Source organism: Triticum urartu, chromosome 2, assembly GCF_003073215.2.
Source record: "Triticum urartu cultivar G1812 chromosome 2, Tu2.1, whole genome shotgun sequence".
NCBI classification, from domain to species: Eukaryota; Viridiplantae; Streptophyta; class Magnoliopsida; order Poales; family Poaceae; genus Triticum; species Triticum urartu.
The window spans coordinates 705,751,698-705,771,416 of NC_053023.1; the positions used below are offsets into that span (position 1 = coordinate 705,751,698).

The 19,719-nt window shown below is 47.5% G+C and overlaps 2 protein-coding genes across 2 annotated transcripts; both read right to left on the reverse strand.

The window, feature by feature from the left end:
• Positions 1-5,994: 5,994 nt before the first annotated feature.
• On the reverse strand, positions 5,995-10,849 carry LOC125539934 (molybdopterin biosynthesis protein CNX1). The gene is made up of 13 exons (XM_048703481.1): positions 10,617-10,849; positions 10,418-10,544; positions 10,175-10,305; positions 9,480-9,581; positions 9,313-9,396; positions 8,986-9,213; positions 8,596-8,783; positions 8,413-8,517; positions 7,997-8,320; positions 6,902-7,059; positions 6,690-6,796; positions 6,469-6,525; positions 5,995-6,390 (listed from the first exon to the last, which is right to left on the reverse strand). The coding sequence occupies exons 1-13, from the start codon at positions 10,773-10,775 to the stop codon at positions 6,181-6,183; spliced, it is 1,980 nt and encodes a 659-aa protein (XP_048559438.1). The 5' UTR covers positions 10,776-10,849; the 3' UTR covers positions 5,995-6,180.
• A 1,851-nt stretch (positions 10,850-12,700) lies between these two features.
• Positions 12,701-17,496, reverse strand: LOC125534237 (DNA topoisomerase 1 beta-like). Its single transcript, XM_048697507.1, has 15 exons — positions 16,576-17,496; positions 16,239-16,433; positions 16,006-16,086; positions 15,634-15,693; positions 15,447-15,541; positions 15,193-15,349; positions 14,977-15,102; positions 14,528-14,608; positions 14,355-14,445; positions 14,132-14,265; positions 13,750-13,818; positions 13,572-13,661; positions 13,346-13,449; positions 13,091-13,267; positions 12,701-12,860 (listed from the first exon to the last, which is right to left on the reverse strand). Exons 1-15 carry the CDS (start codon positions 17,494-17,496, stop codon positions 12,701-12,703), a joined length of 2,541 nt encoding a protein of 846 aa, XP_048553464.1.
• Positions 17,497-19,719: the final 2,223 nt, after the last annotated feature.

Consider the following 19,719-nt stretch of genomic DNA (forward strand, 5'->3'; position numbering starts at 1 on the left):
AGACATATAAGGGATGGAACGGCCCACACAACACGTCCTGCCCACTATCACATGGCGCCCACTCAACACACACGGCAGAGCCGCATGGAGATGAATGAAGATCCATGCTGAAGAACTACGAAGGACAAAACTAGGTACGGCTGGCGCCGCGGAAGATCGTCAAACTGGCCACCTACAGCCAGTCATCGTATACAACAGAGGCCCCGCAGCTGCAGCTCAACTTCATAGCAACAAACAAACCGAGTCAATCCCGCGGACACGTCGGAGAAGAGCCGACTACCTCAACCATTGTTACATTGCCGACATCGCTCCCAGCATCATCGTTGCCATAGAAGTTCGGACACCACAACCGCCGCCATCCACCAGTCCCGCTTGCCGATGCCGAGCTCCGAGACAAAGCCCCCAAGAGAGAAAACGACACCAAGACGCCACCATCATCCGATCACACAAGATCAAGGGTTTTTCCTGAAGAGGCCGAGATGGCCGGATCCGTGCAGGAGGGGTGCGGAAGCAAAGCAACGATGCCTCCAAGAAGGTTAACGATGGCCGCCGCCGCCGCCATCGTTGGTCATAGCACAAGGTCGAGACAGGGTTTTCACCCGAGCTTCCTCACCACCTCAACTGCACATCATCCTGCACCGGCGCCGACAAGCCCACCAATCACTGGCACACCATCGGAGCTGCCCATCAAAGAAGAAGCATCAAGATCTGCCGCAGCCAACCGCACGATGCGGAGACCAACAACGGTCAGTCTTCATCCGCCAGATCCGACCACAGTCTTCCGAACACAGAGCCATCGGACGCAGCGCGAGGCACTATGCCTTGCCGAGCATCATGCCGACAGGGAACAAAAGAGTGTTGTCCGAGGCCAAGGACCACCATGGTTCGGTTCCAAGCCGTGGCCGAGCACCAACGCGCACCACGCACGCCACCACACCCTCCGGAGACCAGATCTGCCGCATACACAGCCGGAAACACCCTTCTTTGCCAACCTGAGCCTCCGCTCGACGCCAGAACCAAGGCGTCTGACCCCTTGTGCAGCCGCGCGCCCAGCACGGCAGAACTGCGCTGTCCAGGCGCCTCTGCACCGCTGCCCCTCGCCGCCGCCCGTGTTGCCTGTGCGGAGCGACGCGGGGGGCCTTTGGCTCGGTGTCCGGCCAGTTCGTAAAAGCAGATTTTGGCTTCGGCTCGACGCTTTAGGAAGACGCATGGATCCACGACAGCGTGCAAATCCCGCAGCATTTGCCAGGCATCATGTTTCCAGACACAATCAGACAATCTTGTGTGATTGGCATCACGATGACTGGGTATCTACACGACCCGGAATACTAGAGGTAAAATGGCATTCATCACGATGGTAAATGATGAACTTGCTGACACAGGAAACAAGATACTTCACACTTTATTTGTCAATCGTAACACACACTATTACTGGAAGAATTAGGGGATAATTTTAGTTCTCCTGGTCTCTATACCAATTAGGCCTCTTTTGGTTCATAGGATAGGATTATTATAGGAATATAAATCTTGTAGGAAATGAGATGATATGTATCTCAAATCCTATGAGTAGGAATAGGAAACAAGATGTCATTTGGTTGACATCAAAAGAATTTTTCCATTGAGCCTAGGCTCTTTTTTGTTTTCTTATGAAATATGAAGGATAGGAACTAATCCTATGTAGAAATATGAATCCATTCCTATGAACCAAAGGGCTCTAAAGAAAAAAATCCTATAAGAATCCTATCCTCTAGAATTACTATGAAATTCCTTTAAACCAAAGGAGGCCTAAGATGCACAAACAATCTTTAAATATGAGTACTATATGGTTTAAATCTTAATGGATAGAATAATGCACACACGTTTTACTACTACGCACAAAGTTCAGTCCTCCAAAATAAATTTGTATAGACCATTGTGCACCAAGTTTGATCCTGATGGAAATAAACGGTGATAAACCCTTTTTTTCTAGAAAGGAAGGATGACCCCAGCTTCTGCATCCGGACAATGCATGCAACCATTTTATTAATTATTTATAAAAATCTTACAAAGTAATATATCTAAAGCCACCATCTCGGCAACATCTATCGTTACTCCTATTCATTTGATGAATGGGTGTCAAAAATCCGAGCCGAATACCAAACAGACTTCGCACCAAAACCTAACATCTAAAGTTGGAGGCCCCAACCAAGCCATAATGCCGGGTCTGGGGCACACACTGCTCCGGTGCACTCTCAAAGATTACCGTCGCAGTCTTCCACTTATCCATCTTCAGAACAAGAACTGATGCATTGACCGCCATGCCGTCGACGCCACCATGATGGTAGACAATACTGTCCTCCTGCGCGAGTCCGTGAACCCGCATCAGACGCTGAGACTCCACTGCACCACGCCGTCGAGAACCGCCGTCATTGATGCGGAGGATGAAACCCCGCTCCGCCTCTAGGCCCTTTCAGTCAGCACCTGCTCCAAAACGATGCCCCTGAGAGGAAGAACAACATCGAAGATGCCGTCATCGTCCGATTCAGGAAGACCCAGATTTAGGGTTTCCCCCGGAGCAGCCCGAGGGAGATGACGTTGCCTACAATGACAACGCCTCAACAAGGAAACGACGTCAATGACGCCGCCATCGCCTGTCAAGACCGAAGTCGGCGCAATTCTCACCGGTCGTCACGCCATTCCTACCCAGTACCTAACTGGAACCGTGCGGTGCGTCGCCGAGGAGACGCACGCAATCGCCGGAACTCCGAGGACCACTGTTGTGCCGTCACCACGGCCCAGCATAGCCCCCGGCCACCACTGCCCCAAGGACAGTACTAGCCACCGGTCTGTGTCGTACGCAGCCTGCTCCGCCATGTGCCATCAGACAGCGGATCTAGGCGAGTTCTCCGCCGCCAACAACAACCTACGCGCCGCACAGTCCGCCGCGAGACGGAACCGCCAAGAGCAGAGTCGCGCCGCCGCCACCCTCGTGCGGCCATCCACGCGCTGCCGCGACAACTAGCATTGACGCCGCTCTGGCGCCGCTACGCCCTGCATAGCGTCGCGCCCCAGCCCGGACAAATCGCCCCACGTCGATCCCACCGCAAGGGAGGGAGAAGGCACCCCGCCGCCGCCCATACCAGGTAGGCTTCGACCGCCGACACGCCTGGGCGACGGCGAGGAGAAAGGAGGAAGAGGAAGGTCAGGGGCCGGCAACGGTGGGAGGCCTCCCCTGTTGCCCGCGGGAGCGGCAGAGGAGGGTGATCCACTTTTTTCAGGAAGACTTGTTCCCAACCAGAGGAGGATCCAAACGGGGATAAACCCTTTTGCAGCATGAGTCGATGGTAGGAATCAAAATAGACTGCAACAACTCCAGGAGATTTACAAATCCAGATTGGATTTGTTGATCGTGAGATGCATCAGAGTTCCCATACCCTGCCAACATGTTGCCATGTAATTTGAATAGTTTGCCTATGTAAAATAAGCTTTTCAGATAGAAAAATTGTATTTACTCAGAAAAAAGATAGAAAAATTGTATTGTTCTGCAAATGCTTCCCAAATATATAGATGCTTTTGTTTATTGGAAAGTTTGCCTTCTTTTCTAACCCTTTTGTACAGCTATTGATGATAAACTAGTTTTCGTTTTGTGAAAGATCAATGGTTTTTCGTGCCATTTTGGTTGGTTCTATGCATCTAAAAATTACATTGTTTTCTGAACAAGTTTACTGCACTTTATTTCCAGGGATCATAAGTATCAGTACGTTACACTGTATAACATAGATAAAATGACAACTGTCATTGTGAGAGGATAGACTGAGGCCAACTTCATCGTGTGACCCCCAACGGACGTTCGTTTTGTCCGGTTTCTTTCCGCTTGGGTAGGGCAATGGGGTCGTGTCCGGGCGTGTCCTGGGATGCGGTGGCCGTACGCCCAGCGCACGGCCGCATCCGTTTGCCCCATCCTGTCCATCAAGACCAAAAATGCCCATATTTTCAACAAAACTAGTTTTACAACCCAAATATTTGTCTGAAAATTAAAATAGTTTTCAACCCAATGAAATTGTCTTTAATAAAATAGTTTTACAACCAAATCGAAATTGTCTTGACTGAATATAAAATGAACCAATACATCTATTGGTTGCCAATGTGATCCCACACGTGCTCAACCAAGTCATTTTGAAGATTCAAATGAGTGTGTCAATCACGCATCTCACGGTGGAATTAGACAAACTGTTCAAATGTGGCCGGGTCTTGATGCAGGGGCTCAATATTTTCACCTTGATAATCAAATCCTTGGTCGAAGATACTCTCATCACGCTCGTCCTCGACGATCATGTTATGCATGATCACACAAGCAGTCATCACCTCCCAAAGCTTCCTTTCATCCCATGATAGTGCAAGGTTTCGAACGATACCCCGCCGGGATTGAAGCACACCAAAAGCACGTTCCACATCCTTTCTAACACTCTCTTGCATTTGGGCAAATCTCTTTTTCTTCTCACCTTGGGGTTTCGAGATTGTCTTCACAAAAAGTTGACCACTGAGGATATATCCCATCAGCTAGATAGTATCCCTTGTTGTACTGGTGGCCGTTGATCTCAAAGTTGACAGATGGGGAGTGGCCTTCTGCAAGCCTTGCGAAGACTGGAGAATGCTGCAGCACGTTTATATCATTGTGAGAACATGCCATGTCAAAGAAAGAATGTCATATCCAAAGATCCCGCGAAGCCACCGCTTCTAATATGACAGTGCACGCGTTGACATGCCCCTTGTACTGGCCCTGCCAAGCAAATGGACAGTTCTTCCACTCCCAGTGCATACAATCTATGCTGCCAAGCATGCCTGGAAAGCTCTAGCTGCGTTGGTCGCCAACAATCTCTCTGTATCAGCGGTAGTTGGCTGCCTCAAGTACTCTAGGCCAAATACCTCGATCACAGTCTGGCAAAACTTGTACATTGACATCAGACATGTTGTCTCACTCATACGCACATACTCATCCACCAGATCACCTGGAATTCCATATGCAAGCATGCAGATGGCCGCGATGCATTTCTAGTAAGAGGAGAATCCAAAGTTGCCAAGGGCATCCGTCTTGCACTCGAAGTATGGGTCATGAGCAACCACTCCCTATCGGATACGATTGAAAACATACCTTGCCATACGAAAACGGTGATGAAATTTATCCAGCTTGAAAAGCGGGTTTCCGCAAAGTAATCGGCATAGAGCAGGGCGTGGCCTCTCTCCCTGTTGCGGTTCAGGTTGGGAGCACGGCCAGGGACTAACCCCCTGTACCGAGGAAGCTGTCGTTGAATGTGGTCGTGAACGACCAATGCAGCCACCACAAGATCTTCATCATCCGACGACAAATCGTCCGATGAACAAAGGAAGTGAAGGAAGAAAAACTCGGCTCCACTGTCCATACCTTTGTGGGCAAAATGTCGAACACCTTGCGGTCGTGGTGGCGAAGAGGCCGCGATGATCACCTCGACGCAGTAGGGGTGGTTGCGGGCCGGCTACTGGCCGCTTTGGAGCTCTCGTCGGAAGCTGCCGAGGCCGTCGTGGTACGTCGCCGGCGGTCGTGTCCCCTCTGCGACCGGCAAAGACAGCGACGGCCAAACCTTCTCCGATCGACGGCCAAAAGCGCGGGCGTGATGGCAGCCATGTCGAGACATGGTTTGGCAGGGACAGCCGGGGGCTACGCGGTGAAGAGGCGGCCGAAGAATAGCGGCGGCGCCGACGGCGGGCGGGAAAGAGGGGATGAAAGCGTTGGGAGGGACTGCTAGTGTCCCCGACAGACGGGCCACAGGGGGGACAAGGGCGTGCGTCCAGGCCATCCGCACGCGTCCGTTTCACCCCAAACCGAGCATAAATTTAGGCCAGGGATGGGTCAAAAACGGACGGAATCCGGACATTTGTCCGTTTCTGGGCCGCGCTATTCGTCCGTTTTACCCCAAACGGACACGCGCGGACAGGATGGAGTCGCGCGGTGGAGTTGGCCTGATAGACACAAGAACAAAAAGAAACTCTCACTGCTTTGCTGGTAGCACATACACGCCGGTTCTCAAATGTCCAAAGAGTCACGAAATGGCCATAACGATCAAAATCGAAACCATCGCTGTTTCAGCTTCAAACTAGATGCAGCAGGATTACGAAAGCAGGTTCCCCAGGAAGAGTGTTCCACCACCTCTGGACGAGTGCCAATCAAGGGTCGCATGAGCAGCCACCGCCCGACGACGCGGCTCTGAAGCTGCGCTCCCACTGGTCCACAGGTGCCGCTTCAGCATGAGGCACGTGTCGAGGGTTCTTCTCCCTCTTGTCACCCTTCAACTGCTTCATGGCGTGCTTCAGCGCTGGGAGAAGAGCCTCCATGCACTCCGCGACAGCATTCGGGTTCCCAGGCATGTTGATGATCTGGAAAGAAAACTCTTGTGAGCGGTTCAGGACCTACAAGTTTGAAATTAAAGAGCATTCTTGGGTTTTAGTCTGTACAAGTGTTGATCCTCTTATCCCACACGCGGCTCGGGATAGCATCGCAAATGGTGTCACCTGTACCAAAAATAACAGTGCAAGCACCGTCAGTACAGATAACAAAACAATCCTGCAAACTTTATGACAGTAAATGCTATTGGCGAAGATTGCGTTTTGTGTAATCTGCATGGTTTGCAGTTAGCTGTGCTAAACCTAGAGGCTGTAATAAACGCTGTCATCACCTTCAAGCTCTCTTGAATCATAACAAACGCAAGGCCAGGTGCTTCTTTCTGTATTACAGATTTAGTTGCTTCTGGAGTAACATCTCTAGGTGTGAAGCCAGTGCCACCTGCATGTACGTTATTACCAGGAGGTAGAACCTCATGTGAGTAGGAAACAACTTGAAACTTGAGATCATGTCACCTAAGCAGCTTCTTCAAAATAAAATTTTCACCTAAGGTCAAGATGAGGTTAACACGGTCAATATCGCTCCACTTCACCAGAATCTCCTTAATTTTGTCCACTTCATCTGGAACCACAGCAGTAGCAACAACAACTGCTCCCCCTAATTTCTCCGATGAAGAGTTCACTACAGATACAGCTCTTGGGCCACTACAGATGGGATGATAAGAGAGACGAAATAACAATGACATAAGTTACTTTTCATGGAAGCATGATTCACATCACGAAGAATAAACAGAAGTTATGATTAATCCGCAATTTTGAGGCCAAGAAAGGATAATAACTTTGTGAAATGTGGAGTCCTTACTGAAATTCATCACCATCTTATGTGAAGAATCATCAGTTAATCATATCTTCTATTTTGCATCAAGAGTGACCCACTTGCAACTCGAGGCAAAGAGGTGTATCAAGATGCACGTACTTTGCAAAGAGTACAAATTTTGAGGACTAGGTAGGATAATAAATTTGTAAAATGTGGAGTCCTTACTGAGACACATCACCATCTTATGAGAAGAATCATCAGTAAATTGACTCTTCTATTTTGCATCAAGAGTGACCCATTTGCATCTCAAGGCAAAGAGGTGTATCAGGATGCATGTACTTTGCAAAGAGCACATATTTTGAGGCCTAGGTATGATAATAAACTTGTGAAATGTGGAGTCCTTACTGAGACGCACCACCATCTTATGTGAATATGCAAAGAATAGACAGTAATTTGACTCTTCTATTTTGCATCAAGAGTGACCCATTTGCAACTCGAAGCAAAGAGGTGTATCAGGATGCACGTGCTTGCAAAGAGTACAAATTTTGAGGCCTAGGTACGATGATAAATTTGTGAAATGTGGAGTCCTTACTGAAACACATCACCATCTTATGTGAACATGCAAGGAATAGACAGTAATTTGACTCATTTCATTTTGCATCAAGAGTGGCCCATTTGCAGCTTAGGGCAAAGAGGTGTATCAGGATGCATGTACTCTGCATACCATACAGATTTTTTCTTTCTAATGTCTTTTGAGAGTGGGAACAAAATCACAAACAACAGAACTTAAGACTGAAGAAAAAGGTATTGCACTTAAGGAAATACCTCCTATCGGGGCCTGCTCCAGAAGAAACAGTGTCACTAACAGTCAGAATTGCTACTTTAACTTCAGCATTCTGAGAAGCTGCAACCTGTGGCGCATCCGCCAAAGCACCTTTTGCAGAAGAAACAAGATGAGATGATAAGGGGCTGGAAGCAGCAGGCAGCTTATCCAGAGGAGGGCTAGTTATATCAGAAATAAGTATAGCTTGGACAGATGCTCCAGCTGCCAATATCTGCTCAGATGATTGCACTTCCAGCAAGGCATTTGCAGATTTCATACTTAGAAGGCGGCTACTAGCTTGTTGGCCAGTGCTCTCAGCAACATAACTGCCAAAAATAAATTAGCAGACATTTACTTACGTGGTGTCAAATATGGTGTAATGAAACATCAGGCTGCCATGGTAAAATATAACTCTTACCCTGGTCTACCGGATCCATCGTCGAGCACCCATCTGATCACTGCACGATGGAACTCCATACGATGTGGGTCTGCTCTTAGAGGATGTGATATTCGCACATGCACTCTAAAAAAGTCTCATCAGTGGAAAATGAAGAACAAAATGATGAAAGAAAAACAAATAACAAGCACAAAGGATAACTACCTCTCTAGATGAGGATTTGACCAACCAGAGACAAGACGTATTGCAGGAACAACAAAGAGATTGAAGCAAACCATACAGCTCACTGGGTTTCCAGGCAAGCCAAAAGCAAGAGCTGTTTTGGATGGCTTTGTTGGGTCATTTGATGTGATCTCAGCAAATGTCAATGGCTTCCCTGGTTTCATCCGGATCTGCATGCACATACAGCAAATGATTAAAATCATTGGAGAAAAATGGACAGATATAGCGGTGTCGAGTTTAAAAGGTATCTTTTGCAAACATAACTGCTTTCAATGGTTATCCAACAGCATAGAGGAAAAGAATACAATCATAAGGCTGATGCTGCTTATCAACATCTTGGTACACAATACCCCATAAGGATTTCTAGGTTACCTTTTCGAAGTGAATTTTACCCATCTTTGCCAAGCAAGGTTTGACAAGATCTCTATCACCCATGGAAACACCACCAGAAGTAAGGATTATATCAGCATCAGAATGTAGAGCTGCATCCATATGCTCCATAAGACTTTCTTCAGTATCTTTTGCAATACCCAAGTCAACCACTTTACACTTCTGCTGAATAGCAGCAGCAAGTAGCATGGCCCGGTTAGAATCACGAATCTGAAATTTTAGTTTGAAGCAGAGAGATTATGCATTTTGGTAAATATGGAATGCAAAGAAATGAGAAGGACGCAAACATTGTGGAATAGTAGAAATAACCTGACCACGATTGAGAGTTGCAGTGGCTGGCTGAACTAACTCATCCCCTGTAGAAAATACAGCAATGGTTGGTCGACGGTATGCCTGCACATGCAAACACAGAATGCTGCATTAGAGCACTAGTTTTACTCTCATATACTTGGTAAAATTAATCATAAGATGTTCACCTTGACAGTAGTTACTCCCACTGTTGCAAGTAGCCCAATTTCTGCAGGACCTATGTTCTCACCAGATTTCAGCACTATATAATCTTTCTCTATGTCACATCCCTGGAAATTATAAATTCAGATAACTAACACACCGGTTACCAAAAAAACTCACCACAGATGATTGTGGTCCATCTTTATAGAGAGAGCACAAAGTTGTAGTGCTAGACAAATGCCTTATTGTGCATGCAACATTTCATTGATCTTTTATTGCATTGAGTACGAACAGTGGTGGCAATTGATATACATTTGTACACAACTAATCTCATGAGGCCATGACAAGATTATAAACAAGAATCTTGCTTCCAGTTTCCAAGACAAGAGATAAAACAACTACCGAACTACGCAAGCTGAATTTGGATGCAGTTAACATGGCAGCAGAGTGTGAGAACTATAGCTAGTATCTATCAAATGCATAGCATCACAAATCAGAACCAACGGTTGCCCTCCAAAACACAGGAGAGCTCATTACAAATTTACAATAGAGATGAAACAGTAAGAGTGTCAAACATGTAAACTGAATTTAGGCGCAGCTGACTCGGCTGCAGAGCATGGGCTATAGCAATCCATCAAATTCAGTCTCACAAGCCGTGGTTAATCCCCATAAACCGAGAGAGAGCACATAAAACTAGCAAGCACTGACAAAATTGGCATACCACGCTGCGTATATCGTGCCCCTCGGCTACCCGCGCCGAGATCCTGACCCTCTTCGACCCATCCGGGGCGGCGGCGACCTGCTCCGTGTCCTCCACCTGCACGACGGCATCCGCGCCGTCGGGAATCGGCCCTGCCCAGCACAGCAACAACAGCCGCATCGTCAGCTCACTGAAAAACGCACGCAGCACCGGAGCACCCGAGAGAGATAGATAGGGCGTAGTAGTGGTAAGCCGCCGACGCACCTCCGGTCGTGACGTACGCGACGGTGCCGGGTGTCACGACCACGCCGAGCGCGTCGTCGCCGGCCCTGGCCTCCGCGATGACCGGGTACTCCCCGGGCCCGTCGGCGGCCACCACGGCGTACCCGTCCTGCAGGAGACGGCCGTTATTCACCTCAGACGGAGCAGCGGGAGGGGGGTGGTTGACTCGACTGGGACTGACCTTGACGGAGGCGCGGAAGGGGGGCAGGGGGTCGGGCGCGCGGATGTCCTCCGCGAGGACGAGGCCGAGCGCGTCGAGCAGCGGCACGGCCGACGCGGCGGCGCGGCAGGCCGCCGCGGCGGACAGCACCGCCGCCAGCGCCTCCTCCACCCGCAGCATTTTTTTTTCTCTCCCTCTCGGCTCTCTCCGGTTGATTAGGGTCGACTGAGGGGCGGCGGCTGGGCTTTGGCTGGGCTGAGCTGAGGTGGGGGCCTCTCTATCGACCAGACAGCCAGCCACCCAGCCACGCTCCCGGCGACGTGCCACGTGTGGCGTGATTACTTTGAGTTGGTAGCGCCGAGGGACGGCTTCCAAATCGTGCTTGAATATTCACCCGTCAAAATCATGTCCGTCTCATTGGAATGGACTAGGTGAATCTCTTTTTCTCTTTTCTTTACCCAAACTCAGGCCAAACAATGACAAAGAGGCCGGACACAAAGCACAAAGGTCGCGTCCCGACCGAACCATACACCTCAGAGCATGATAAAAACATCAAAGCAAACTAGATCAACGCACTCTGCACTCACTCAGGACGCCTAAGGGACCGGCAAGTGGACAGCAAAAGCTAGCCTGGCTTCATGAAGACGTCGCAGATGAGGCATCGATGATCGATCAGTAGCGAGGCCACCACAAGACCGATCCTGTGGGGGCATGTGGAACCAGGTCTTGTGGTGGGGGCGGCTACTGATCGATGCCGATGCACGACGGACCTCAAACGCTTCCTCCTCCGGTCGACTGAAAATCAAAGAAAACTCTACCATTAAAGTGGAATCTCGGAACAGAGGTTCCACAGCTCAGGAAGGGGAGCTCTGGGGAATGGACATGGGTTTTTCATCGAGGCTATGTGGATTGGATTTGTCGTCTGCGAGCCCGAGGTGGCGAGGTTGAGGAAAGCAAAATGTTATAAACAATCGAAGATAGTCTTGCGCATCTGAAAACATTGGCCAAAATGGTCAGCGAGGAGTGCATCGAAGGAGTCGGCCAACAATGTCAAATGGCCGGGTGCCTTGTTGCGGTTGACCACTCGATAACCCTTAATCCATCCCTTGACTCGGAGTCATACGTGTCTACTGTCCGGATTCCCGCACAGCTCCATGTTTGTCCGAAAAAGTACGTCCACACCGCTCGACAGATCAATACAGATTCTATTGGATGGTTTTCGCAGTTCGAATATATGCAAGCGGTTTGAAGGTCCGTTTTGAAGATGCCCCAATGTTTTTATTTAGGAATCTCCGCCGGCCGTCCGAGGCCGCACTTCCTCCAGCGCGCCGCCCAGCTGCCTCCGCTGCCGCAGTGGGTACGTGGCCATGCTGGTCACCCCGCGCACCGTCTGCGCCTCCACCCGCCCGCCCTTCCACTCGGGTAGCCACCGCCTTGAGCCCTGCCATTTGGAGCGCGCGTCAGCTGTCTACACGTGCGCGAGCCACGGCAGTCTTGGCGACCACACCAGCGTGGCCTCGCTTTGCGGGCACGCTCGCCGCCGTGCAGGGTTGCGGCCGTGCCTCATCGCAAAGAGGACGCGGCCTCCCTCCACCCCCGTCGCCGCGCCGGAGAATGGAGGAGAGCTAGCAGAGCGAGGCGAGCAGAGCTGGTGCGGGCAAGATTGCGGTGGACGACCACCGGCATTGAGCGGCGAGCGAGGCCGACATAGCCACCATTCATATTTGGGGATGGGAGCTCACAGTTTGGATCATGTAAAAACGCTTCCCCGCAACCGTAATTTGAAGTTTCCGAAATACAGGCTAGCAAATTCAGTCACCGCCAGTGCATTCTTGTTAGAATGCGTATAAAATACAGGAAGAGCATGGCACAACCAGTGAAGTACTCTATCAAAAATTGCACATTGTAGCATTTCTTCCATAAAAATCAGTCAGCAGTTCTCAAGCACATGCACACACCGTCATCTATATTTGAGATTCTACTAAATTCCATCGGGCCAAGCGCATACAAGGCATTCGAAAGATGGCAAACACAGGACAAAAGCAAAAGCAGAGCCTACACAGAGAATGACCGTAGATTCCTTCTTTCGGGGAGCTCTTTCTTTCCTAGCTCCGATTGCGGTCGGGGATAAGGGGTCTGGAAGATTGTTCGAATTTACTGACTGGCCAGGCATCCCTTAGAATCTGAAATCTGGGTTGGCATCCATCGCCCATCCAAATTTCGCGAGAATCGTCTTGCTGAAGATCTGCACACACACAAAAACAGCTTCTGTTAAGGACTACCAAATGATAACGATTAATCAAATTAAAACAACGCTTAATTTTATAGGAAGGACGGTTTATATGGCTTTATGTCTATAGATAGATTAACTGAGAAGCTTTTTTTTTTGTCTCTTGTATATATTTTTCTTGAGGGAATTGTCTCTTGTATATATGGTTGGTCAAGGAGCAGAGATGCTGAGAACTATAATACAAGCGAGAGGAGATCCAAGGGACTGTAATACCTTCTCAATAGGAACTTCATGGGTTTTGCACCACGCCACAGTGATTCTAGGATCAAGGTAATTAATCTTTGATGTTCCTAGTGCTACTGTCTTCAACTCCTCTCTGTTCGTCTTAGTGATATCTATTTCCTTTATCTTGGCTTCAATCTTAGAGATCTTAATCTCCAACCTGCAAGTAGATTTATGAGATTGCCTTCACTCTATATTCAGGCAAGTACAAAACATGACATCTGTGGTTGAGACGTACACTTCAGGGGTCAATTTTCTCTTTCGCTTCCCATCTTCATCACTGGCTAGACGCTTTCCTTTCTTCGCTCTCACTAAGTCTGCTTTCCATTCATCCCTCTGGGCCTGGAGAAAAGAACCAAATGATAGTCAAAAGTTTAGAGGACAAGGATAAATTTGAGGCAATCACTTGCACCCACATTAAACTAGCATAAATTTGTTCTAATCATTTGCAACCATAAACCAACCTTTAATTCATCAATCTTTTCATTCAACTTTGTCATCTGGGAATCATGTGATTTTGGGACGGCACGCTGATGGTTACAGATTATGGCAACCTGAATAAACGAGAAACATCGTTGAGAGTCAATAAGAGTGATGTACTGAATATGCAAGTTTTTTTTCCTCACGAGTGACAGACATTACCTGTTTGTTTGCTCGGGAGTAGACATTAATTTTTTCAAGAAGGCTCCCATCTTTTGTTTGTTCATTCAACTGTAATACCATCACACATATATATTTATTCAGATCCAAAATATATGATGACATAACATCGTAGTCACATGGCACATAATAATGCTGACGATTTCTGCGTGTCATTGACAAACTAAATGTCTGTTGTTGATTTGAGCTGCAGCTGTGAATATTACAGTACCAAAATAAAACAGTAAAACATACGCTACTAAATTGTTTTACTCATGACAAACTTCAGCTAGTCACTTCATCAAGCCCTTAGATTAAATAGTGTAAACATAAAAGTAGAAAACAAAGACCTGGTATGGAACAGTGAAATTTGCATTGAACTTACGATTTTGTCCAAAGTGATGGAAGCGTTATATGTACGGAAGACTTTTGCAGTAAGGCCAGGCATTAAGTCCTTGAGATGAGCATTTAGTTTAGTTGTATCAAGCTTGTCAAAGACATGCCCACCTTTATTTTTACCTAGAAAGCAGGTATGCAAAACATGTGTCAATAATATTTGTCTAGGGCAGGAAGAGATGGAGGGATGGGAAAAGAGCATTGAGAGATACCTGCACAGAATTCCTTAATCGCCTCGTATACAGGTGGTTCAACCTCTACAGTGTTCAAGTATCTTATAGAATCTTTACCAAGGAAGTCAAACTGAAAAGAAATCGACCGAACATTAGATAACATGAAATTTTCTCATATAGTGAGTACCAGAATAGGGAACAAAGATCAAGACCTGCAACTTGTTTGGAGGCAGACAGGCAACATTTTCAACCTTCAGCGTACAACAACCAACAGTATCGGCCTCATCGTCATCCTAAAAAGGATTGAAGTAGCATGAGAACATATGTCGATGAAGTTCAAAACTAAGTGGATTATTACTAAAAAATTTAACATGTATGTGGAAAGGAATTGATTTTGGGTGAATGACTCATCATGTAAATTATTTGTGTCCACTAATCCTGATGCAAAAGGGTATTTCAGATAACGCTGTCAGCGATGCTGACAGAACATACATTATGTTACAATAAAAGCATAGCACAGTTGTGTATCAAGCATAAAAGCAGAAGAATTTGTGCAACAACCTTTAAGGGTATACAGTGCATTGCCAACATACATGCTATCACAACCTCCTTGAATAAAATGGAAATATCATTCAGTAACTATAAGTCCAGTAGGATATACCTTTTCATTCCCTGCCCTAAGGGCTAGTTTATCTATAAGGTATGTCGCCACTGAAATTTGTTTCTTCACCTGCTCTTTGCTCCTGAAATCCTTGGTGTAATTTGCACGAATATTTTTTATGTGATCCTGCCATAGCCATATGAACACAACTAGCATTATTGTTATTATTTCACGGGAACAGAAAACCTATATGTTTCACAAAACTAACTTCCTCACCTTCAGCTTCCGGGCCTTCTCATATTTCTCCTTGTCGCTTTGCCCCTTTAGGGAGCTGCTTGCCGCCAGGAAAACATACTTGAAATCCTTTTGGTTTATCAGATCATTCCAAAAGGCCAACCATGTAACAGTATTGTCATGTTTAACTTCTTTCCAGCTGCAGAACACATTACCAATCATGAATTTATACATGCTAGAAGCCCCTTCACAAATACTCCTTTCCAATAACATCAATAACTTTAATTCCAGGATACCTTTCTCCAGGTATAGGACACACTGGGACTGGAGCCTCTTCTCCAATGTTTATTGTAATATCACTTGGTCGGATGCGTCGCTTCAGTCTTCCCATCTAAAACAATTCAGTAGAGAGCCTTAAATTGAAGTCCCTCACTTGAAGTAAAACAAAAATACTTATGTGATTAAAAATTTGCAAATCTGTACCTTAGGATGCTCTCCACGTCCCCTGAACAAGCCAGGTGGTTCTACTCTGAAATTACCAACCTGAAGCAATTAAACATGTCAGTTTGCTCAGTAGCCAAACTGGTATATATGCATGTAGAAGAATATGAACAACAATGCAAGTCTCACTTCCACTTAGGAAATCCATCGTTTATATAGTACTAACATATCATTTCTCTACATCCAGTGCAAAAATCTTTAATTTCGTTATCGAAAAAATAATGGCAAAAATCTGAATTTGCTTTTGAGACTAGTGGCATATGTGTATAGTCCCCAAAGAAAAAGAGTGGACTGTCTATTCTAATAGGATTTATAAAAGCCCAAGTCATATTCAGAAACCATGAAAAAAAAGACCTTCTCTTCAACACCGTCTACGGAAGCCCACATAAATTTCTTCTCTTGTTTCTCTTTCTCTTCCCGCAATGCTTTCTTCTCCTGTCAAGAAAGAGTTACAAGGATTAAATACTTCAGATGATCAATGGTTGCAGGATAAATCTGTGTTCTTGGAGATCTTTTAGTCATCAAACTGTGGGAATTTTTGGAGATCAGAACAATATGTTCATTCTGCAGAATTCATAGAAATCTACCTCTGAAGTCATCTGTGTTTTCTTCTCCTTCTCTTGGAGGTGCCATTCATAGATCGGTGAGAAATCACAAAGCTCGAACTTTTTGATAGTATGGGTTTTACCAAGAATTTTACTCCAGTCGGTGAAGAAGTTGTTGATAAATGTTTCCTTGGACGCATACTCAGTGTCTTTCATCACAGCAAACATGGTTGCAACCTGCAGAGCAGAGAATTAGCGGAGGAACAAAAATACGGAATTGTGATCTTGATATTTAGGAGCAGCCTGGTCATCCTCATTGCTACGAAACAGAAGTAGTAAAAAACAAAGCAGTAAACTGTCAATGCTGAATATATATCACCTCCTCCTGTTCTGGGGTCAGATCAACAGGTTTTCCATTGTAAAGCATCTTGACACCATGCGGCTTGTACGGAGGGGGGAAGATAACACCATTGTGCACCAAAGTAGACCATTTCTTCCCACCGCCAGACACTTCACGGACCTTCGTTGCCTTTGAGGACCGGGAATTTCTCATTAGTTTCTTTGTTTTCCTTTTTACTACCTTCTGGTTGTCCTTAGAAGATGAAGGACTCTTCTTTTTCTTCTTCTTCGCAATATCCTTTGCAGGCGGCTTTCTTTTTGAAGGCTCACCGACTGTCAGCCTTCGTGCGAGAGGTACGTTGTCACTTCCATCATCCTCTGAAATTGCAGAGGCAGAACTGTCTGTACACTTTGCCTTCTTAAGAGCTGAACTAGGCTGAATATTGCTATCACATGGCCTCTTGACTGAATTTCGGGGAGCACTACTTGCACTAGTGTTCAACGCCTTGTTGTTAGGTTTGATCGGCATGTCCACGGAATTCCGAGCAACGGGTGAAAAACGGGCAGCCAATGGTTTATCATCATCTGAATCATCATCATCGGAGGCGCTGCCCCCACTTGGTGAAGCGGCGTCTTTGAACAACCTTGCGGAGAGTGGTTTCTCGTCATCTTCTGAATAATCTGCATCGGCACTACATGTGTTGATTATCTTGAATTTCCTGTCATCGGCCTTTTTCCTCAATGCAAGTGGTATGTCGTCGTCTGAATCATCGGTATCCGACATGAGGACATCTTCCACATGAGGTCTTTTCAATCTACTCTTGTGGCAATGTTGTGCGTTTCCTGATGAGGGGGTGGGCATGTTGTTTTGCTTCAGAGAGGCACTCGGCCGCTTGAAGGAGGTTGGGCCGTCGAATTCGTCGTCGTCGTCGCTGTCAAACGTATGGACAGCCGCCGGCATTGCTTATTCCTCGAGGTGGCAGGAGGATGCCGGATTGAATGGACAGACCTGCAAGCTACCATGGTTCTCCCGTTCAAGATCATCAAACACGAAGCTAAGACCCACGGTGACCTTGGGAACCAAGGGCCAAGGCCAGCGCCGGAGAGGGAGGGAGAGACGTGAAGTTACCTTGGGCGCGTCGCCGCGCGAGTGGCAGGCAATTCTTCTCCCTTTGCTCCGGCGAGGCCGAGGGGTCGCCGGGGAAGAAGCCGGTGTGGAGGTAGGGTTAGCGCGGCACCGGCGTGGAGTATCTCTTTCTTTTCTCTCTCTTATATACTGCCTTGGCAGATACAGCGCGATGGTAATGTCGGTTCCTTGATTTTTAGAAACCCGCGTTGCCGACCTTTTCCCTGTTGGGTTCGGGTTCAAGTTCCGGTCCACCCATCGAATATCCGTTGTGGAGAGAAAAAAGTTCATTTTACTATCCTAAATAAAGTGGATGGTTTACTTTACCCCCTGATCTATTTTTCGACTTCTTCTACCCCTCAAACAAATTAAAACCGGACAAAACACCCCTGGCTGGTTTTGTGTCCACCCGCTGCTGATGTGGCACTAGTCAACGGCGGTTTTGTCCTGGATGGGCCCCCTTTGTCAGGTCTCTCTCTCTCCCTCTCTCCGGGAACCCGACCCCGCTCGGAGGAGCTCACCCCCGTCGTCCACCCCGTCGCCGCTCAGGCCGTGCGCCTACGCCGCCCTACCTCCTCCCCGAGCTTGCGCCGTCGTCCCCGTCCGCCCCCATGCGTTGCTCACGCCGTCGTCCCCGGCCGCCCGCCGGCTTCGACTGCCCCCACTCTGCCCCCACGTGCGCCGCCCCGCCTCCTCCCCGAGCACGTCGTCGTCCTTGTCCGCCCCCGCATGTTGCTCGCCTCGTCGTCCCCGGCCGCCCGCCGCTCTGCACTTGGTCGCGCCCGCGTCGCTGCGCCTGGCTACGGCCGGCCTACCCCGCTCGGCGCGCGCTGTCTCCGCTCGGCCTGGCCGCCTGCCAGCGCCGCGCGCACCGGACGCCGCCGTTGTGGCCGGCTGCTACTGCAGTAGGGGCCCGCCCCTTTTTTCTTCTATTTCTTTGATTTTTTTTGTAAAAAAACTGACGAGTGGGACCCACCCACAGGTCAAATACCACTTTTGACCGTGTCCACGTCACCATCCGGTCTGGGTAAACCACTTAGGGTGTTTTTTGTCTGGTATGAGATTTTTTAGGGGGGTAGAGGAACCGAAAAATAGATTAGGGGGTAAAGTGAACCACCCATTTTATTCAGGGTAGTAAAATGGACTTTTTTTAGCTCTTTTTGGGACTGCTTCCCTTCACCAAAATTAGTTTCACTTCACTAAATTCACTTTGGAGCAGTTGCATACAGAAGCCGTAGCACTACCAAAGAGAATGTTTGGCTTTCATCTAGCTCCAGCTTCAAGAATGAAAAATTTGAAGGAAATGATCTATTTGATTGGATGAGGGGTGAGAAACAAAGGGATATCCACTTACTGGTAGCAATGTTGGGTAATTTCCACCAAACTTCAGCTATTAGAGTTTTTTGGAGCACCCCCTGTAGAGCTTTATAAAAAACTGGGAGTTGTACCCCTGATTCTAGTTTTTTGCGGAGCTGCATATCATTGAGCTACCCCATTTCGCTTGTGTTTTCTAGACCGAAGCTAAATTTTAAGGAGTGGAGCAGTCCCAAACAGGCTCTTAGTTGCTCCTGGATTCGGGCAAGACACATGTGGGATGTTTAGGTGGGTCTAACCTTTTTTTGTTGAGATAAACGAAAACTTTATTCATTAGAGATAAAAAGTACATCGTTTGTGAGCATCATTACAATTTCATTTAAAGGTTCCTCAAACCAATCAGAAATCAACGAAAATCTTGCTAAACTCGCTAGCTCATGAGCTACTTTATTTGCTTCTCTATTACAGTGTTCGAATCTAGTAGCAACGAAGTCACAAGCATAATGAAAACAATCGTCGAAAATTGCCGCCGCCGCACCCGCCGACTGTCCTCCGTTATTCATGGTATCAATCATCTCCAGGTTGTCCGAGTTAATAATAAGGCGATTACATCCCGCCCTTTGTGCCAATGTTATACCAAATTTAAGAGCTGAGGCTTCGGCCATCAACACATCTAGGCAATAGTCAATCTTCCCGTTCTCTCCCGCGATAAACCTACCTTTTCATCTCTCAAAACCGCCCCCA